At 42.8% G+C, this 22,532-nt stretch overlaps 1 protein-coding gene across 7 annotated transcripts in view; it reads right to left on the minus strand.

The window, feature by feature from the left end:
- Positions 1-22,532, minus strand: part of triob (trio Rho guanine nucleotide exchange factor b) — a 169,382-nt gene that overhangs the window by 26,858 nt on the left and 119,992 nt on the right. For all 7 annotated transcript variants that reach the window (XM_072680194.1, XM_072680197.1, XM_072680196.1 and 4 more), the window contains 2 exons: positions 21,828-21,927; positions 16,759-17,002 (listed from right to left, as the gene is read on the minus strand). In XM_072680194.1, the coding sequence (XP_072536295.1) occupies positions 16,759-17,002; positions 21,828-21,927 (344 nt within the window). The remainder of the gene's footprint in view (positions 1-16,758; positions 17,003-21,827; positions 21,928-22,532) is intronic.

The following is a 22,532-nucleotide window of genomic DNA, read 5'->3' on the forward strand; positions in this document are numbered from 1 at the left end:
AAAGACAGCAGTTCACACACATTTCGAGCAGAGCATTTGAATAAGGCTGTATCATGTCCTGATGACAGCAGCCTGATAACAGATAATGATGATGAGCTGAACTGATGAGAGCAGGTATTTTTAGAAGCCTGCAGCGTTTTTATTGTCTCTCTCTCTCTCTTTTTATTATTTATTTATTTTTTTAAATAAATTCGATGAAAATTCCTCAGCTGAAAGGCGCCTTATGTAAAGCTTGCGTAAGGCATCTCCATCCACAACCACCTCCACTGTCTCTGCAGGCTGTTCCTTAGGAGACATGTGGGAGCCTGGCCTTGCAGAGCTGTTAAATAACTCTTCACTTCAGGACTTGCTAATTGCTTTGTTTGGAGAAGTTTTCGAAACGGCCAGTACACATCATGGTAGTCACTGGTAGACCACTTCATTACAAACTCCCACCCTGCAACTTTACCTTGTTGGTGAACGCTTAGGAGACTGTAGCTCATGTGTTGATGATTGCTATCCTCATTAGTGGTCAGTTTCTGACCACAAAGCTGCTCTCAGCTATATATTTGACCTAGACATGACACCGATGTGTCGTCAAACCTCTCACGGGAGGCACAAGGTAGGTTGTATACAGTAAACCTGATTTTTCATCTTTGGAATCTGAAATCTCACTAAGACACAACTGCACCAGTGAACACACACCCATGCATTCAGCTGCAGAGCGTTTCACACGTTGCACACCCTGGCCTACTAGATTACCCAATGTTACTTAGAATCAGCAGAGCATTGAAACCGGATTTGCATCACACACAGTACACTACTCCTAACGGTCTGTTTTCTAGGTCATAGCAGCTCACCAGGTGGATCAATCGAGACTGCTAGCTGATACCAGTTCTCAATTATCAATAATAAAAAAAAAGACTCTAAATAGAAAGCAGTTAATACTTAATAACACTCAGTATTTCTTAGCCTTAATAATTTCTTAGCATTAACTCCCATACAGATCAAGACCACGCACTATGCAACTGAGCCCTGTAACCAATCATCGTGTTCTACTGTGTTCTGTGAGCAGACTGACCAAATCTCAGACTCTCCAGACGAGTATACAAATAGTCTTATACATGTAAGCTAGTCTGGGATACATAATGCAGTATCCTCTTGTGTTTATTACTACTTTACTACAAAATTAAAGACATACACAGTCCGTTCCAGAGACGCTAAGTACATTAAACAGCAAGAATGAGACTTCGAATGGGCAGAAAAATGCTCAGATGTCATTTAACAGGCCAGTTTACAACCCTGTTATTGTCATCTTCTCACGGTGGGCTCACGAACAATTAAAAATATAAGCTCTGCTTTTATGGCCTGGTTTACTGCACTATGCTATGGATCACAGAAAGCCATGTAGCATAGCATAGCATAGCCTGGCCTATCACAGCTTAGCACTGTCACAGAAATGAGTTCTATAACCATTCCCAAGAGTACAGCAGGCTGAAGTGACTGTAGCAGGTCGGCTGAGTTGCTACAGTAGCACAGTAGCTAAGCTTTTAGCCTAGCACTCGCTCACCTCTACGGCTTCCCTGCGTGGCGTACGTGGCGGATCTTTCGGCCAGCCCTTCTCCATTTGGCCTAGAGTTAGCTTTTAGCCTTTTAAGCTGCTCCCCCGGCGCACCCACAGGGATACTCGCAGCGGTACTTCCTCCAGTGGGCCATGTGTTTACTTGTGAACTGGGTGTATATATACATTTTATGGGAGGGAAATGACTGTTTTTGATTTTGGTTATGCTGGAGTGCTGGAGTGAAAATCTAGTCTAAGGCACCTTTAAGGCCAACAGACCTAAAAAATGTATTTAATGCAGATTATTTAGAGTATTTAGCCATCATCAACATTAAACATACAACCCAGAAGACACATGTAACCTCTCTAGTGGGTTAGGGTAGGGCCCTGAACGCTTTCCCCACCTTCGGAGTCATTAGGCTTCTCTACACTGCACCATTTCCCATTGAACCATTCTGAATGAATTAGTTTACATATCAAGCATTTGATTATGTAACCATGTTGAATCAAGGATACTCTATATTGCAAGGAATGCTGCATTATTATTATCAATCAATAACATCCATAGACGTACTTGGATTTATGAGGCAGAGATTTCCATTGACCTTGACTTATTTATTTGACTTGCATATGGAAACACATAAGACCTACATACCATAACTCGCTAACATATGCATCCTTCATCAAGCATGCAAGCATTCAGAACAGTATTTGTCTTAATAAGACAGTACATCCTTCAGTGGACACCCTGACTGCGGCATGCTTAATGGAACAGGTTCAGCCTCTGGTTGGTGAACTGAAACTGCCCTGCGTGGCCCCATCTCGGCCGCGAAAGCACACTTCTAAAAAAATAAAATAAAAAAAACCCTGCCCATGATTGCGAATACCACATCTGATTATGACACATTCTTACATTCAGAATGACTACCAATACCGCAGATTGTAATCTCAGCGTTTCAGGTGTGTGTGTCTATGTGTATGCTTGTGTGTGTTTGTGTCATGTTCTTAAATCTCTCAACTCTGCTGCATGAAACAAGCAAGAGGTGTTGCATATGCAGCCACCTGCAGGGCTGCAAAGCAATGCAATAAAAAAAAGAGACACTTCAGGCCCACCCTTACACCGTCTGTACTTTCGACAAGGATGCAAGCTGCTGAGGACCACTACTCACTAGCAGTGTACACTCATAAAATACATGCAGAATAGTACCTCTCACCTCCTCATCCACTACACTCTGTCTACTCTCAGTCCTGTGCTTAACAGTCTTAATAGAGACAAGACAAGACAAGATGATCACCATCAGCGCTGGACACAAGACGGAATTTGGCTTCTGCCTTTAATCCATCCGTGCAGTGAACACACACACACACACTGATGGTGAGCACACATGCCTAGAACGGTAGGCAGCCATCACTGCGGCTTGCTCAAGGGCCCAACAGTGGCTCGGGTATTGAACCCTGTAGGAAGAATGAATTCTGCCCTGCGGACGCCCAGGCACTCCGTCCAATTAGTGCACACTGTATAGTATGAGCTACTCACTTTTCGGTTATGGGATGCAACCACTAAGAAGAGGCCGACTCCTCTGGATAGGCTGCAAGGGTGTTTGTACTATGAAAGGCGTTATGAAGGATACAATCCCGAATATAAGGATGCAATACGTCCATGTTCACCTTATATTAAAGGTATGCTTGCTGGTCATAATGTATCGGAAATATGCCGAATCAGCCTTATTATAACTGTTTTAAGTCACTTTATGTAATTCATTAATTAATTTCACGAGGGTGCGGTTACGAAACCACTGGAATCAACGAGTGATAGTGGAAGGCTGTGCCTGGTGGCAGTGGTTGGCCCCCGCCCTTGCCCCCGCATAGTTCTTCGTTTTGTTAAAGATATAAGGGACGGGTTTCCCCCTTTTCTGGTGAGAGTCGACTGAGTGGAACTGCAGGTCCAGCTGTCTCTTATCAGGATCAACGGGCTCTCCCGATCCAGTGTGAGTGGTAAGTAACAGCAAGTCTCATTGTGAAACTGAAAGAATTCTGCCAAGTCTATTGATTGTGAAATAAAGGGACCTTTTATACAGAACATTTGGTGTGGAACCTGATTATTTATTTGACGATCCTCCTTCTGATAAAAAATTTCACAAAACAAACCCACAACCCTGTCATCACTAACCACTAAACCACCACTCGGCGATTCCGAGCCGCCGCCCACAGGCTCAAATAAGGACTTCTGCCTCGTTCGGTTCATGTGTTTGGTTCTTTTCAGGTTTCGGTTCATGATTCAGGTTCATTTGTGTTCATGTTTGATTCAGAGTGTCTCGTTTCGTGTTGATCATGTTCATGTGTTTCACCTGGGATCTGGGGGTACTCGATGCTTAGTTCGAGGCCGAGAATTGCATGTTTGGAAGCTTGAGGTAGCCCGAGAGGTTCCCGTTACTGCTCACGGTGTGTTAAGGCCAACTTCTGATCTACGTCCTCGTTCGTGAGCAGGCCACCCGGCCATTCAAGGACTTGGCAAGGCTCGCTTGCTTTCAGCCAAGATAGACCCACGACTCTGGTTCCAGCTAGGCGACCCTCGCTCACGCAGCAGTGCCAGGTTTGTTTGGCCTAGCCGTTTTTGCCAAGTAGCTGGTCCCCCAGCGAAACCCCCGGTCTCAGATGTGTTTTCGAGTTGTGTAAATGGTATTTTCTTGAGTTGTGTTAATAAACTACTTGCAATTTGACCCATCTCTGCGAGTGTTCATTCCTCTGTGTCTGGCCTAACCCGCCATGACACACTGCCCCCCCCCCCCAACAATAGACAACAGTAACAGACTGGTTGTATGGTCTATATTTGATTCTATATTGTAGAACATATCACTTGTATTTATTGTATGTAATGTCTTTGCTGGTGTTTGTAACTATAAAGAGTCATGAGAAAATAGTTTAACTTATTTAAACACAAGGACATTTGGTCTTCATTTGAACAGTATGCAGAGATGGAGATAATATAACGAAACTATCAAAACTGTTTAAAAATCATTGGAAAATTTTAGTTAATAGAAATTAAAAGTAAGTAGCAGACCCCAAGATGTGTAAAGAAGTCTCCAACAATCTTTAAATGTCATCCCAGGGCCTACAGATAGCTCTTGGGCACAATAACAGAAGACAGGATTTGGCACAAACCAAACTCAGCATTTGAGCACAGGAACCTATACAGACTGTGAAGCCTGGAGGTGGAAATGTCATGGTTTGGGGCTGCAAGGTCCAGCAAAACCTTCCTCATAGAATTCACCATGAGTTATTTACTGCATCAGAAGGTGCTTGAGAAAAAAAACATGAGACCATCTGTCCAAAAACTGAAGCTGAAACCTCTGAAGCTGAAAAACAGCTGAAAGAATTCTGCATGGAGGAGTTTTAGAGTGTTGAGACTCCTAATTTGCATTATATTCATTTTAATTTATATTATACAAATGAAAATGACGATCCTATGTTTAACCAATATGTTTTAAGATCCCATGGTGACGTGTGTCACAGACTCTTTAAAAGATGTGGAAAGTTCCTTACAGCACTTCATCCAAAGTGAGATATGCTCAACACCCAGAGTGCACAGGACCAAAATGGCAAAAGAACTGGGACTTGCTGCAGCTTCAGTTATACTTAAGACTTTGAATTTGGCCATTTCAAGGCTAAAGCCATCAATAACGTGGTGTAGCCCCCCCCCAAAACAACTCTGACCATAAGCTCTAAGGCATAGGCATGGGATTGAACCAGATTGGGCTAGCATTTGCTTGCCATGTGCATCAGTGAGCATTGAGTGTTAATGACCCTGTCACCTGAACCACTTTTGTGAAGTACTGACCATCAAGACCTGCTGTTTTGGAGATGTTCTGACCCAGCTGTCTAGCCATCGCAATCTGGCCCTTGTTAAAGTGGCTCAGATACCTTACCCCTGGCCAGTCTTCCTGCTTCCACCACATCAAAGTCAAGAACTGACTGTTCACTTGCTGCTTAACAGGCATATCCCACTCTCTGACCGGCGCCTCTGTTAAGAATCAGTCTTATTCACTTCGCCTGTGTATGTAATGGAACTAAAGGTGATTAGTCATGTTAATCTACACATTTAACTGACACATCAAGCTGCTGCTGTACACCCCACTCACTTTGCTTTCGTCTCAATGTAGGCAGTGACCAATCAGATGGTCAGGTCAAGCTACATGTTGAAGATTCAGTACTGCAGTGCACCAAAGCAGGAGCTGCACCTCCACTTCCTGCATTCCCGGCTCTGAAAGTATGCAATATGCAAATGGCCTGATATGTATTCGAAATCTCAACGTGGCGCTCTAAAGGAAGGAAGCGGGTGTTTGAATGAGCACTTGAACAGAGGCAGCTTTTAGCAGAGCTGGAGCAGATCCATGTCACCGCTAGATGAAACTGGGCATTCGGCCCCTGCTGGACAACTGCTCTGTGCGCTCTGTGCTTGTTCCTGACCAGCCGGCAGCTGTCCATATCGCCCAGGGCCAACTACTGGAAACTAATTAACTATATAGTCTATGCAGTCTCTAGTCCGAATTAAGGTAAAAGTGTAAGAGAGGACATTAGGATGAAATGCACTATTGGTATTGGTGTCAATATCTCAATATTCATAAGTAATTATAGTTCTAAAGGTGCTACTGACATGCAATTCTCACCAGATGTTGGTAACAACCCATCCAATCCACACAAGTGAATCAAACCATAGATGTCCACAAATTAAGTTATGTTAATTAATAAGGAATGACACAGGGAAAAAGTATTGAATACGCTTACTGAAATGTAATCAATACCTCCTACAAAAGCCTTTGTTGGCGATGACAACATTCTGTCTCTGTAACCAACTGAGAGTTTCCTTGGCTGTGTGTTTGGGATCGTTGTCTTGCTGAAATGTCCACCCTCGTTTCATCCTCATTGTCCTGGTAGACGGCAGCAGATTTGCATTAAGAATGTCTCTGTACATTTGTCCATTCATCCAAAATTCAATTATACATAGCATGCCAGTGCTGTATGCTGAAATACAGCCCCACTGCTGGTATGGTGTTTTTGGGGTGATATGCAGTGCCCTTTTGACCTCCAAGGTCATGGCGTTTGGCAGTAAGTTGCATCTTTGAAACAATCGTACCTGCTGATTCCAGCAACTCTTCTGACCATTCTTTTTACTCCTCTGTCTGAAATCTTGATCGTAGCTGGTTTATAGTGAAATTATGTTCTTTCCACTTCCGGATTGTGGCCCCAACAGTGCTTACTGCAACCTTCAGTGGTTTCAGAAATTCTTCTGTAACCAATGCCATCAGTACGTTTTGCAATAATAAGGTTGCGAAGGTCTTGAGAGAGCTCACTGGTTTTACCCATCATGAGATGTTTCTGGTATGGCACAATGGTAATAAAATAGATTTTAGCCGGTGTCATGACTCTCCATGGCTTTTTGCACATCTCTTTCTTCATGTGTTCAATATTTTTTATGTGTCATTTCTCATTATTACGCATAATTGAATTTATGGACATATATGTGACTGCTGTCATCTGGTGAGAATTTCATGTCAAAAATTGGTGATATGGTCAATACTTATTTCACCCACTGTATATATATGTGCACACACACACAAACACACACACACACACACACACACACACTTAATAGAAAGTTAGTTATTATGGTAGATTATGGGCTGCTTATATACTGGAATATATATATATATATATATATATATATTTATTTATTTATTTATTTTTTTTTAAATAGAATATATATATATAGATTTGATAGATAATGAACTGATATATTTGACTGATTATGAGGTATGAAAATTGATAGATAACATGTCTGATAGATAAGTTGATTTTTGATATTGAGGTATTATATTTGATAGACAATGGGATTATTAGATGATATTTGGTAGATCATGAGCCGACATGTTTGATAGATTATGAGCGGATTTGTCTGATAGATGAGTCAATATTTGATAATGAGGTTTCATATTTCATACACAATGGGATTGTTAGCTGATATTTGATAGAGTCATGAGTCGACATGTTTGATAGATTATGAGCTGATATGTCTGATAGATAAGTCAATATTTGATAATGAGGTATTATATTTCATAGACAATGGCATTATTAGCTGACATTGAGCAGAACTTATTGATAATGGTCTGATATTTGATAGATTATAAGATTGAACGATTATTGTCTGATATATGTGATAGATAATGAGCATTATATGAGTAACATTATACCCATAAATAAACAGTATTACTCTTGGTAAGCAAATCTTTTTCTCTACTTTGTGCTTCACATAAGGTTTCTAATCTAATTCAAGCTCAATATACCATACCATTTTTAAATTCAACCTAACAGGTAAGACTGGTGTTTTGGCAGACAGCTGGAGTCCTCTCTTGGGTTGGATGACCACTCATGCAGTAGCGGGTCAGCAGGGGTCACAGAAAGGATCCATCACTGCAGCTTAGTTATAGGTTGTGCTTGACATGACCAGCTAATCAGGGAGCGATGTGTCCGTTCTTCTAAGGGCTTTGAAGTGTGGGGCGATGCTAGTGTCCCCCTTTGAAGTCCTCGCTGTGAAGCTACTGGTTAATATTAGAAGGAGGTCCTCTGTCCACCCTGATTTATGAGAGAAAGAGTCAACAGTCGTGACACATTCTTGTCCTGTGGGGTGTAAAATAAGCTCAGGACTATGTTTGTGTGTGTGAGAGAGAGGAGAGAGAAACACACACACACACACACACACACACACACACACATACACACATACAGGTTCAGTGGTGTAACTACAGTGTAGCCTCTTGCTCTGTGATGTCCATAGGGTCTTTACTATGACAAGAAAGCCTATAAACTTGGGAGTTTCAGCCCAAATCCAATTAAGCTGAGATGTCTGGATAATTTCCTCTATGTCTCAGGGTGACTCACACACTCACACACACACACACACACACACACACACTTTAGTGTTACTCTATGATTAAACACTGGTAACTGTTCTAAGCATTAAGAGTTTTAACACAAAGACACAGAAGTAGAGCTCCAACCCCGAACTTCATGGCAAAATGTTTTTAACCACCCCGTCACACAAGCAATGCCACGAATACACCATAAAAAAAATAAGCCTCAATATGAAGCATCCTAGTCAGAGAACGACTGCCAAAGCAGGAGTGCTCTCTGAGACTGGAGACAGCGGAGAGCAATGTAAAGAATGTCCCACAGGCACCCCGGGAGGAGGGGGGGGGGGGGGGGGGGTTGGGGTTGACTCCCGCAACATGCGCAACAACATGCAGGTGTGGACAAAACAACCCCACAAAAGGACAACTGTATAAATACTCCAAAATTAAAACCACCTGGGTTATATACCACTGGCCACTGAAAGCACAGCAAATCCCTAAAAAGCTGCCGTAAGCATTTCAGTCCAGTCCATTCATAGAAACTAAGTTAAAACCACAATCATCAGAAACATACAGCATCAGACGAAGTCGTCTAGTCCAAGATTTAAAATTTGAATAAACTTGCTTCAGCTTGAAATAACAGCAGACACAGCCCTCGTGAAGCTGATACCATAGACAGCACAAGCATGCCCCCAGGTCCACAGTACATACCCAAATCCAGCACCCACACCTTGCATTTCTCCAAGTGTCCTCCTGCCGGGTTCATATGGTACGCTGGACGGAAAGATAGAAGCGAACCCAGCCCATGCGCCATTCCGGGAGAGAATGCGGGTGCGCAGCGTGCTCCGAAAGGCTTTGCATGGAACTGAGAGTGTCCCGCCGGGTAGCGCGTGGAAGTCAGAGTGAGAGAAAAGGAGCGCAAGGGAGGGTTGTTGTGCTGGAGAGAGGGAGGGAGCGAGAGGGAGGGAGGGAGAGAGGGGGTGGGAGGAGGGAGAAGGAGAGCAAGTAGGAAAAGTGAGGAAACTGAAGGATCTCTTCTCATGTTTTACTCGATGCGGCTCTTCGTAGACTGTTCTTTTGGTCTATGAACAGTCGGCCCAAACCTTGCCTTGGGGGGACAAGTTAAACACACGAACAGCATCAAACGACCTTATACTCATTTATTTTCCTTACCATAACGTGGCCTACAATTGGAAGTTATGGGAGGGGGACTCCCATATAGCGCAACTGCAAGTTTTGGCCCCATTTTCAGGAGGTTGTGAGTTCAATACCTAGTCCATACCTCTGGATGGGTATGATGACCCTGTCTAATGCCAGCTAGTATGGGCGTCTGTTAGCTGACATAAACAGTGATGTTGCATTAGCGGCAGCTGGAAACGGTGCGTCCTGACTGAAAGAGGCTCAGAGGCTCCATCCACATGTAACATCTGGGATGCTGTCGGTAGCAACTGTTCCATTTTCGGTCGTGCTTTTCCAGCTAAATTCTAGTGTAGTGGTGAACTGCCCAAAAATGAGCCTTTCTGAGAGGAATCCTCTGACAAGATCCCCCTACATACCACGCCAAAACCGCAGGCTGTGATTGGTGTGTTTTGCATGTTAGTGAAATGGTCTCTTCCTGTCAAAGCAGCTTTCTCTTGGCCTTATTAAGCAGAGAAAATTACCTGACTCTGACTAGTGGGTGAAATTGGCCAGAGCTAATTTGAGGTAAAGGAGTTCAGAATAATGGTAGTGATAGAGACGCCATTCCCCTAATAAGCATTGCATAAGAACAGTACTGACATGGCTAGCATATGACCAATAGCAGGTATGGCCAGTATCAGGTCGGGGCACATACTTCCTATGTACAAACAAGTGGCTCTCTCACCAGCTCCATTGATGGAGGTGGATAGCGCAGGAATATAGAAAGTCCACAGTGGCCAGTACAAAGGGCCTCCTGTTGAACTGTGTCCTGTTGGCTGGTTTCTTGACGGTTGGGCTGTGGCCAGCAGGACTGCTTCCTGTTGCTGAACGAACACACACATGGACACACACACACACACACACAAGGCTCCTTTAGCCCTCCTCGCAGTACCGGTGGACACCCAGAGGACGATTTTGCCTTCCCCGTGTTCACTGATATGACCCATCTGATATCTGTCCTTGTTGCAGCACACCAGCTGTCAAAGGAATTTAAAGGCTAGTGTTGGCATGGTCATGGGCTGGTCAGGAAATGTTCTTCTGGTTCTTATTTTTTCATCCATTCTATAAATACTTCTTGTCCTTGCTGCAAGATCACTGGCACCTTTTACGCAACCTCAAATATGGCTGCGCGAAATGGACAAAATACCACAAAATACTGTTTTGCGACCGTGTTTCCACACACACACACACACACACACACTGATGGCGATGCGCAAGAACAGCACACTACTGAACCCTCGGTTTGACCTGATGAAATACTGGCCTGAGTTATTTCTGAATGCACTGTGTACATCAACGGCGCTGGGTCTAGAGAACTAATTCCGTACCTGTTGATCAAATAATCACTGACGCACCGCATCTGCCTGTGTCAGTGAGGGTGCGAGATAGCCGTTATGAATTCCACGAGCAATTCACTGATGAGCAATTCAAGGCCTCCGGCACTCTAAAGTAGTTTTTCTTTGCATTCAACAGCTACAGGAGTCATTGATCATAAAAAAAGAAGGCGTTCTGGGTCCAATTAGCCCTTACTAGTTACTTTTTATTCAGTGACCTCAATGCCACACATGTCCAACCTGAGCCTGCAAGATTCGAAAATCCATCCATCACATCAGCCACTTATTAAAAGCACATAAAATCCTTAAAATGAAGTTATTATGTAATAACTGAAAGTTTGGGAGAAGGACCACGCCCAAACTCCATGCTCCCTTCTCGTTCTTGTGACGAGGCTTCGGATCCCATCAGCTTGAAGGCCCCCTAGAACTCCAGCCCAAATATTCTAGAGTTCTCCTTCCTTGCCTTAGCTAGCATGGCCCACACTTCGCCAAATCCACCTTAAAATGGCCAGAGAACAGCTAGATGGGCTATTTACAGCATACAATACACAGTAACACTATTCCTCAAAACATAACAAGGTGGCGAAGCATATTGCAGAGACAGGCAATATCAGGTAGATTCTATTAATGTTGCCATATTAATACTATAATATTTAATCCTGTTTTAAACCAAAGCTGTAGCATCATTTAGTATGTGCAAGAACATGGATGTAGGCATCATTTGTTGCTCACATCTTAGAAACCCATGAGCTAAATGTATTAAGCAGTCATTTTTCAATATATAGTATACTAAAATATACACAAATCTGTTTCATATATCTCAGCATTTTTTGCGGTGGCCTCAGGCATGGTCACAGTAATGCAAATAGACCCATGTCATTAGACTTTTTTTTGCTAGCTTTTATTTTCTGGCAGAGGTCAGAATCTTTATGTGACGTCAGATTACACAGGTAAAGTTACAACCAACTGGGACTGACCGTGGTGAGTGTTGCTGGCCAATGCAAGTAGGATTTGCATTAAGGAAACGTCATGTTAGCATTTGCGTACCTAGCACAGTGGCTAAGTGGCAACAAGGCAGTCAACAACTCCATCACCAGGGCATCACCAGTATCTACACTTCTATCTGAGACACCTTTGAAAGTCAGTTTGAGCTGCCTTGGTGATGGAGTTTGAAAGCAAGGTTGAGCTGCCTTGGTGATGGAGTTAGAAAGCTAGTTTAAGCTGCCTTGGTGATGGAGTTAGAAAGCCAGTTTGAGCCGCCTTGGTGATGGAGTTAGAAAGCCAGTTTGAGCCGCCTTGGTGATGGAGTTTGAAAGCCAGTTTGAGCCGCCTTGGTGATGGAGTTTGAAAGCCAGTTTGAGCCGCCTTGGTGATGGAGTTAGAAAGCTAGTTTGAGCTGCCTTGGTGATGGAGTTAGAAAGCTAGTTTAAGCTGCCTTGGTGATGGAGTTAGAAAGCTAGTTTAAGCTGCCTTGGTGATGGAGTTAGAAAGCCAATTTGAGCTGCCTTGGTAATGGAGTTAGAAAGCTAGTTTAAGCTGCCTTGGTGATGCAGTTTGAAAGCAAGGTTGAGCTGCCTTGGTGATGAAGTTAGAAAGCTAGTTTTAGCCGCCTTGGTGATGGAGTTTGAAAGCCAGTTTGATCCGCCTTGGTGATGGAGTTAGAAAGCCAGTTTGAGCTGCCTTGGTGATGGAGTTTGAAAGCCAGTTGGAGCTGCCTTGGTGATGGAGTTTAAAAGCCAGTTTGAGCCGCCTTGGTGATGCAGTTTGAAAGCCAGTTTGAGCTGCCTTGGTGATGGAGTTAGAAAGCCAGTTTGAGCTGCCTTGGTGATGGAGTTAGAAAGCCAGTTTGAGCCGCCTTGGTGATGGAGTTTGAAAGCCAGTTTGAGCTGCCTTGGTGATGCAGTTTGAAAGCCAGTTTGAGCCGCCTTGGTGATGGAGTTTGAAAGCCAGTTTGAGCCGCCTTGGTGATGGAGTTTGAAAGCCAGTTTGAGCCGCCTTGGTGATGGAGTTTGAAAGCCAGTTTGAGCTGCCTTGGTGATGGAGTTTGAAGACGTTGAAGTATCAACTTAAGCTTTTTACTCAAGTAAAAGTGTAAAAGTACTGGTTTCAAAACTACTTCAAGTATAAAAGTAAACATAATGTAAGGAAAACAAATGCCAAAAGCTTAGGCTGCGCCACAGGGGCCTAAATAGGAGTAACAAGGCTATTTTTAAAATGTAAGGAGTAGAAAGTACAGATTATTGCGTAAAGTAAAAAGTAAAAAGTCGGCTGAAAATTAATTACTCCAGTAAAGTATAGATAACTAAAATTTCGAGTCGAGTTCATAGATGCCAAAAATACAGCATAATGTAATATAATATACCTAAATTTAAATGCAAGACTGATAAGTCAGAGCTGGTTATCTATCAAACATACCAACACAGATCACCTAAAAAACATCAGTACGTATATTCCTGAACATCACTTTTGCCAGTACCTTCCTTCAACTACAAGCAGGAGCTTGTGCTGGTAGAGGGTGTATTTATCCCTCGACTGCAAGGGTGCTGATATTAATAAGCAAGAAGCTTTTGAAGAATTTGCTCACTAGCAGGGTTTCCATTCAAATGTGATTTTAGAGAGTTGGTAAAAGACAAAGTGAATATTTTTTCCCCATACTGTGGCATTATACATTCAAACCACTAGCAGTAGCCCTAAAACTTCAGAGACACCATGCAAAGTAAAAAGTAAAAAGTCGGCTGAAAAATAATTACTCCAGTAAAGTATTGATAACTAAAATTTCTACTTAAGTAAGGTAACTGGAAACGTCTGCTGGCTTTGTAGAAGAGCTTGTTGTTCGACTTGTGTGAAACTGTAGATACTTACATTTGGTTTACATTTAAACCATATGTTAGACATTTTACTGCAGTTATTATATATATATATATATATATATATATATATATATATATATATATATATATATATAAATAAGGTAGTTCATTCGCTTGCTTCTATTCAATCAGGCACAAAATGTAGATGTCAATAGTACCTTCATATAGAAGCCTACAGCTAAGTGGACAGGACAGCCACTTTAGGCAAGAGAAGCTCCATAAAGGTTCCATGAAAAAGAAACAAGCTCTTAGTCAGAATTCACTTCAGCATTCCTCAATGAATCCTAAAACCTGACACACACGGCTGGATGTATAACAATGGCTGTCCAGTCATCCCTTGTTAGTTAACCCCAGAAGCCTATGCTTGGTCACCCTGCCAATTAAAGCACGTCACCTGATTTTCTCTTTGTTAGAAAACTCTTACCAAGCAAAATCTTTCACACAATGCACTGACTAGCCTGACCAGACTGTACATTGTGCTGATCATAACAGAATTTGTGGTGTAGGAATGGCTAGGAATCAAGCACCCAAAAAGCACGGCAGAAGCTACAGAAATGTATGGTGATCAGCCATTACATTATTACCAAGGGATGTGAATAACAGTGAATATCTCATTACTCAAGGGGTGTGTTAGAAGCAGGACAAATTGAAAGAGCATCTTCAAAACAAGGCAGGTCTTGTTGGATTTTTCTGGTGTGCAGTATCTACCAAAGGTGCCCCAAGAAAGGACAACCAGTGAACCAGTGACAGGGTCATGGGCGCACAAGGATCATTGATGCAATCGGTGTAGGTCGCAACTTATAACTTATATCCTATAGGACTTAAAGGATCTGCTTCTAACGCCTTGGTGCCAAATACTACCAGACACATTCTGAGGCCTTGTCAAGTCCACAACTCATCAGAGCTGTTTGGACATGAAGGGGACCTACACAGTATCAGGCAGGTGGTTTTAATGTTATGTCTAATTAAAAAATAAATGAATAGAAATAAAGCACAATCAATGTGCACATGGTCATAAATCATATCTACTAAAGCCGTTTCTTGGTTGAACTCTTTAGTGCCATGGTTCTCAAAGTGTAGTCTAGAGATCCACAGGGGTCCATGACTTACAGCCAGGGGGGTTTCTGAGGCACTATGAACTTGGACGTGAGCCAAAAGAAAAATGATTGAGTCTGGTTTTAGTGAGAACAGTGTCAGTAGCACACAGCACTGGCTTCAATCAAAAAATGATAGTCCATATTTGACTAAAGTACCTGAAATCTGAATTTTGATTCATAATATAAATGTTGGGATTCCATATTGGGATTCTTCATGTAAGAAGGGGTCCAAGGCTTCAGAAAGTTTAAAAGCCATGCTTTAGAAAACTTAGCTTTTACTTACTTAGCTTATTTTTTTTTTAAACTAGCCCAATACCACTTCTGACCCTTGGAATTGCGGGAAATTCCCTGTGGCAAGTCAGCCCCGCCCACCACATACTGATGGTCCCTGAGCCCTTGTCAGAGTGTGCAGTGCTGGGCAGCAGGTCCAACGTTATTTGAATTCAAGATTCAGACTTTTCTGATCCGTGGCTTTCCCAGAAAGACCTGAGGAGTAGAATCATTTAACAATACTGACAAACTACTCAAACAATTAGGATCCTTTAGCCCATTAACTATAGCAGTACTATCCGTCCAAGTAGATGACATCAGGTATCAAAGTCGAGTCGAGTTCATAGATGCCAAAAATACAGCATAATGTAATATAATATACCTAAATTTAAATGCAAGACTGATAAGTCAGAGCTGGTTATCTATCAAACATACCAACACAGATCACCTAAAAAACATCAGTACGTATATTCCTGAACATCACTTTTGCCAGTACCTTCCTTCAACTACAAGCAGGAGCTTGTGCTGGTAGAGGGTGTATTTATCCCTCGACTGCAAGAAGCTTTTGAAGAATTTGCTCACTAGCAGGGTTTCCATTCAAATGTGATTTTAGAGAGTTGGTAAAAGACAAAGTGAATATTTTTTCCCCATACTGTGGCATTATACATTCAAACCACTAGCAGTAGCCCTAAAACTTCAGAGACACCATGCACAGTAGGTCGTCTTTCTTGCCACATCCATTACTTCTTCAAAAACTATCCACATGTCCAATGTTTCCGCCAACATTTTTCTCAGACGTCTTTTGGCAATCAACCTTCTCATACAGACAGTGTACAAACAGTTGTTGTGGCATTAGGGCTTTCCTTCCACGTCCTTTCATACAAAATTGTTCTACACTCACATAAAGGAGGTGAGGGGAAAATACTATAAAACGATAAAGGCATTAAAATTCAGCACACAATAATTTGTGAATTTTCCTATTGAAATAAGCTGGTCAGTTCCATAAAAGTAATGAAATTCGATAGCTACTGGCAGTAACCTGATATTAACCATTCCTCTTTCAGAGAGCATGTTTATCCTATGAATGTATGGGAACTGTGAGGCTGCTAATTAAGACATGACAGGCTTGGGGTCTGAGTCACTGTTGCTAGTCTGCGAACTATGTACAAAGAAACAGCTGGAATCCTCCTACACCCGCAAGAACCTGTCCGGGTGGAAATCCCTCAAGGCCGGGGAGGGCTGGGACCTTTAGGACAGAGCCCATTCCGAAGTCAAAGGAAACCACCAAACATCAAACACCAGAACAAAGGAGCAGAACTACACCAAACAGTGAGCTTTAATTATTCAGAAAGCAAACAGCTTCGTATTAATGCCTCACATCCAGCGATTCCTCGACGTGGAACACAGGACAGTACGGATAGCACCAAGAATACCAAAGCAAAGAAGGAAAAAAAACACACCCTGGTAAGGAACAGGCTGCACTGGGAAAACTCAAACGGACCCATAACGTAACCTTGCGTAATCTCGCTTTACTGGAGACATGGACAAATCCTTTCATCCTACCTTTGTGGTTGAAGATTCCCTCCATTTCCATGCTGCTGCGGGAGTGGGCGATACACAGCATGGCGCTGGGCACCAGGCCTTCCTGGGCAGGTGAGCGGTCAGTGGTCCGCACCAGACACCACTCGGGCCTGTCCTGTGGTCTCTCCAGCAGCTCCACAGTCTGACCCCGCCTCACAGTCAACTCCGAGCCATTACTGGCCATGAAGTCATGGATGACCACGGTCAGCTCACAACCGCCAGACAGCTGTGGACAAGGGCAAGATTAATTGATAATTGGTCTTACAGGCATCGAACAGCGGCTGAAACTGTTGTTAAAATGGCTGAAAAACTTTGAAATTCATGCTAGATTATCAACTGTGGCGTAAACCGGACGGAAAAAGCTCTTTGGAGGAAAGGGTCATATGATACAATAAAAAAAAATAAGGCAAATGAATGTCAATGAATGTCTTGGAAATACTGGGCTTTCCATAACATCTGTTCTTACTCTATTTCTAAGAAGTGCATAATACATATCTTGTGCAGCTGCCACAGACATAGAAAAGGCCTTCTGGGAGAAGCTGGAGGCCACTGCCCATGAAACCAAGTTTTGGAGGACTTTAGTACGGTATGCTTGGGATAGCTGTCCTGTTGGAAGTGACGCCCAAGTGTTAGCTTCCCCACATAAGGCATGATGCTTTCTCCCAGGATTTCCTGATACTTGATTGAATCCATTTTGCCCTGCATACACTGCAGGTTTCCAGTGCTGGAGGAAGCAAAGCAGCCCTAGAACATCACCAAACCACCACCACGCTTCACTGTAGGTGGATTGTTCTTTTCAGGCTACGATTCACTCTTCCTCCTCCAGATGTACTGCTGATCCATAGGCCTAAAAAAGTACCAGTTCAGAATCCCAAAACCCGGAGCTTTAGGGTCAGTAGAGGTGTATGGACATGGAGAGCTTTAGCTATTTTCGTTTAATTTTCCTTGATGCTACTAATGAGCCCTTGATTTGTGGCCTGATTGTGTGCTTCTATGAAGGATCCTTTTCAGAGGGCTGATTCATTTGCTTAATTGCAAACTGTTGAAAGGCTGAAAGTTGGTACAATTTGCAATAGGTGTTGAATATTATATATATATATATATATATATATATATATATATATATATATATATATATATATATATACTATATGTATATATAGTGTGTACAGTACACTTACAGGCATGTGACCTCTATGAAATATTGTCTGGTCATCACAATGCTGGCTTTTAAATACCTGCAGAAGGCTGCAATATGGAAATGGATCCCACTCACCACTCACTTCATTAGTGCCTGACGAAAGCATGCCAGGTCTATCACAACATCTAGAAATATGACCAAAATCCTACAGCCCATATAGGGTCTACAGCGTCTACAAGTCACACATACAACAAACCAACAGACAAACAATGGCAAGAGCTACTGGTCCAACCAACTACCTGTCAAACACGTACCCACTGGTAGTGTGGCATAGCCAGAGAGCACAGTAGGTGTGCCACTGACCCTGAGTTTTTGCACTCCATGTCCCTCAGCAAGTCCAACACTGAAAGAGCCAAACAACGGAAAAGCGGTGAAAAAACGCAACGATCCGCGGCAAAGCCTGGCAGCTCTAACAGCGACTGCTAGGTCCTTCAGGTGTCCAGAGCGCTAAACGCAAAGGAACAAAGCCTTCCTCTCCGTCCCTCCTTATCGCCAGTCCTCGTCTCTCTGGTCCTTCAGAACTCCACCGAGCTGCAGGCAGGCGGCTGGACGCTGCTGACACATTGTGCCGTCGCCGCGGCGACAGCATCACTCACGCTCAGAAGGCGTGAGGGCTGTCGAAAGGGGGAGAGAGAGAGATAGAGAAAGAGCGGAGGTGGAGGCGCATGGAGACTGTGGAGCTGTCTTAAAGGAGCAGGAGGCTAATTAAAACTCAGCGGTGGGGAGGCGCACGGCAGGCCGTGACCTTCTCACCTCGCTCGTGGACTGAGAGCACTCTGTGAGTGTTGACTGGCGCAAGACACACAGGGGCATTGTGAGGAGTGCCGCCTCAGATACACCAGTCAGTTTAGAGATAATGATTTCCTCTCAGCTGTGTGCGAGTGTGTGTGTGTGTATAGTGGGATGCTTGCACTAACAATCTTTTTTTTGATTTGTAGTCAAATAGTTTAGATATTCATTTGAATAAAAATGAGATCAGAAGCATGCGTCTCTAATAACTCTAATATCAGACGTCCGAGTGTTCACTGAGTCCAGCTTTAGCTCCATTACAGCTCCTGCAGGAGATTTCTCCACACCTCCACAGTTCTGTCTCAGACCATCCAAATCTTGCCAAACATATTCAAAGATGTTAAGGTCTGGATTCTGAGGGCGGTCACTACATTCCTCCAGCTCCAGCTGCTAATTTTGATCAGATGTTCTTCTTCTAGATAGGCTGCAGATCATTTCAGACCCACAGTGATGAGTCATCTTCTCACAGTGGAAGGATGGAGAGAAACACCTGTGGATTTGTTCAGATCTGAAGCGAGAGGAGAGCTCGATTTTCTCCTCCCTCTCAAAGACAGAAAACTTTTAGTGTTGCTGATTTGATGGTTCCAGTTTCGGAAAAGCTTATTCACTTCTCTTTATTTATGCACATGGATTATCTTATATCTAATCTGCTCAGAAATATCTCCGAAAAATGAACAGCTGGTATTTAATGGCCAATCTGACTGAAATGTGAAATTTTGCACTGTGCATGACTATATATATATATATATATATATATATATATATATATATATATATAGTGTGCTCAATAGAGTGCACTAGAGAGCAATAGAGTGCTCTATACAACATATTTGATAAAATAAATGAACAAAAAAAAAAATCGAAGAAGTCCTGAACTTTACACTGAATGTGCTTTAACAACATCAGTTCCCTCCGCCGTACCTGTTGAGCCCTGATATCCAAGATAACTGCTGATACTATTAGGCTAAAGCACTGGCCGCTTGCTGAAAGATGAATGGGAGTTCTTGTAGCGCTCAACATGACGTCTGTTTACGGATAAAGTCCAGATTTGATCCGTTATTTAAAAAACGGTTTTTCGATCAGACCTTCAGTTTCCAGTATTTTGGTCTCTCCTCATTCTAAGACATCCTGGAAGTCTGGAAATGATGGCAGTCAAGTGAACAGACTTGCCTATAAGGGCTTTGGATCAGCTCAGCCTTTGCAACCGTGGTCGACGCATTAACAGTGATACCGTCTCAGCCTGAAAAAGCCGAGCTGTCGCGTGGATATGTTAAATTCCATCACCTGCTCACCTGATTTACCATCATTAAGCACCGATTTATCAAACCAGGTGTTGATATGATAACAATAATAATACTAGATCCCCATGGGGAGAGCTCTGGAGACATTTTAATGAACACAGTGATGTAAAATCACCACTTTTTGTATGAATATTAGTGTTTTACTGAGTAAATAAATACTTATTGTCCAGATAAGGAGCTTTTTCATGTGATTGTCATAGCTGCCTAAAACTTTTGCAGACTACTGTGTAATTTTTTTTTCAGTATAATGTTTTTATTATTTATTTGTATTGGCTAAGACCTTGTGCATGCATGTGTCTGTGTATAGGAGTGTGTGTATTAGGTGCTTTCTACGTAGCCTGAGGGTGTGTATATGTGTGTGTGTGTGTGTGTGTGTGTGAGGAAGAAGGCTTGCGACGGGGATTAGTGAGAAAAACAAGGCTGTGGGAGAGGAGAGCTGAGCCAGAGTGTGGGAGGAAGAACGTCTGTGCTGTTAAGAGAAACTTCAGCAACCTTGCCAGCTCTGTCTTCACCATCTCCCGTGACCGGTCGGCCTGCTGGAGTTTATTACATTACAACCACATGATGGGCCCTAACCGCAGCACCCCACAGCAACATTCCCAATGCAGCATCCAAACAGCCTCCCACAACACACGGACATATAGTCTACTGGTAACGTATACAGTCCACAGGTACGCCTGTGTGTGTGCACAGTGTAAACTTATATTGTAAACAATATGATGTTTTATAAATATTAATGTTTTATATGTTACATTTAGAAAATAATTAGGAACCGTGTCTAAAATGTGCAGGAAAATGCCCCATCTGCGTTTACTGTTGAGAGTGTGTTGACTGATTATTTTTACTTACCCCTTCTTTAAGAAAGCTGCATATTTGTCTGATAAGGTAATATTTCAATACTGTATTTGCAAGCAAAAAAGGTGGAGGTGAGGACCTTCACATTTCAAAAATACAAGCAGAAAAGGTGGAGATGAAGACATTCACATTCTAAAAATGCTATCAGAAAAGGTGGAGGTGAAGACCTTCACATGTTAAAAATGCAAGCAAAAAAGGTGGAGGTGAAGACCTTCACATTCTAAAAATGCTATCAGAAAAGGTGGAGGTTAAGACTGTCACATTCCAAAAATGCAAGCAAAAAGGTGGAGGTGAAAACCTTCATAGTCTAAAAATACAAGCAAAAAAGGTGGAGGTAAAAACCTTTAGTGGTTCACAATGTAAAAATGCAAGCAGAAAAGGTGGAGATGAAGACCTTCACATTCCAAAAATGCAAGCAGAAGAGGTGGAGATGAAGACGTTGACATTCCAAAAATGCTATCAAAAAAGGTGGAGGTGAAGACCTTCAGTGGTTCACATTTTAAAAATGCAAGCAGAAAAGGTGGAGGTGAAGACCTTCACATTCCAAAAATGTTAGCAAAAACATGGAGGTGAAAACAAAAACACAAGCAAAAAATTGCACACAACCCATTTTGACGTTTAACGGACAACCAGAACAACCACCAAACCTTCTTGCAGCTTTAGCAACACTCCTGCTAAAAATGCTGACACAGAATTCAGCTCTTTCCTGTGTTACTGTGATCCATCTGCAGAGGTAACACCTATTCATTTTCACTGCTGCAGGTTTTTCAAAATCCTCCTCCAATCACAAATTCACCACATGCAGGCTGGCGTTCAGGGGTGTTCGAGGGGGCCTGCTCCGTTTCGGCAGCAGGTGGACTGTGTGTGTGTGTGTGTGTACATGACGCGACAGGTTTCACACTCACCTTGTCACTGTCCAGGGTGTTCTGGGAGGTGCGAGAGGCGATGGAGATCGTGTCCGGCTGGCTGCTTGCGTCACCCTGGCTGTCTAGGTCCTCCCCATCTCTGTGATCGGTTAAGACACATGTCAATCAAAACGAGCATCTGCCATCCACTCAAATTCAACTACAGTCAAGCTTCAAGAAACAAAAGAAGCGTGTGGTCTTCCTACCAGGTCAGTACCTGCTGGCAGAGGATCCAGTAGACACAAGCATGCCAATATCAATATCTACAGACCTGAACCGTGCTTGGAGGAAAACGCTAACTGCCAGTTCTGTTGCATCAGCTAACAGTGGAGACGTGCCAGCTAGCATCAGTGACACACATATGCTATATACTTGCTGTCATGCTAACATTTTGTACCTTACTGATTTGTAATTTTTCACATCATTTGAATCTGGCAGTCATTCCTTACATAGTGTCCAGATTTCATGGGGAATGGACCAATAGAAATGCTCCAGGATGGCTTGGAATGCAAGCTTTTTTACATTGCCTTCTATTTAAGGTAAGGAGGCTTTTTCCTCCTTCTGTAAAGTTGCCCTTTCGGAAAAGCCTTTTTGGGATTTTGTGAGACAGCGGTGATTCACAGAGCTGCAAATATGCAAATAAGCCCTGCGATCAATCAGTTAGATCAGTCAGTTAGTTTATTTATGTGTGGCCATCCTGACCAA

The sequence above is a fragment of the Salminus brasiliensis genome, chromosome 5 (assembly GCF_030463535.1).
Source record: "Salminus brasiliensis chromosome 5, fSalBra1.hap2, whole genome shotgun sequence".
In the NCBI taxonomy this organism is placed as follows: Eukaryota; Metazoa; Chordata; class Actinopteri; order Characiformes; family Bryconidae; genus Salminus; species Salminus brasiliensis.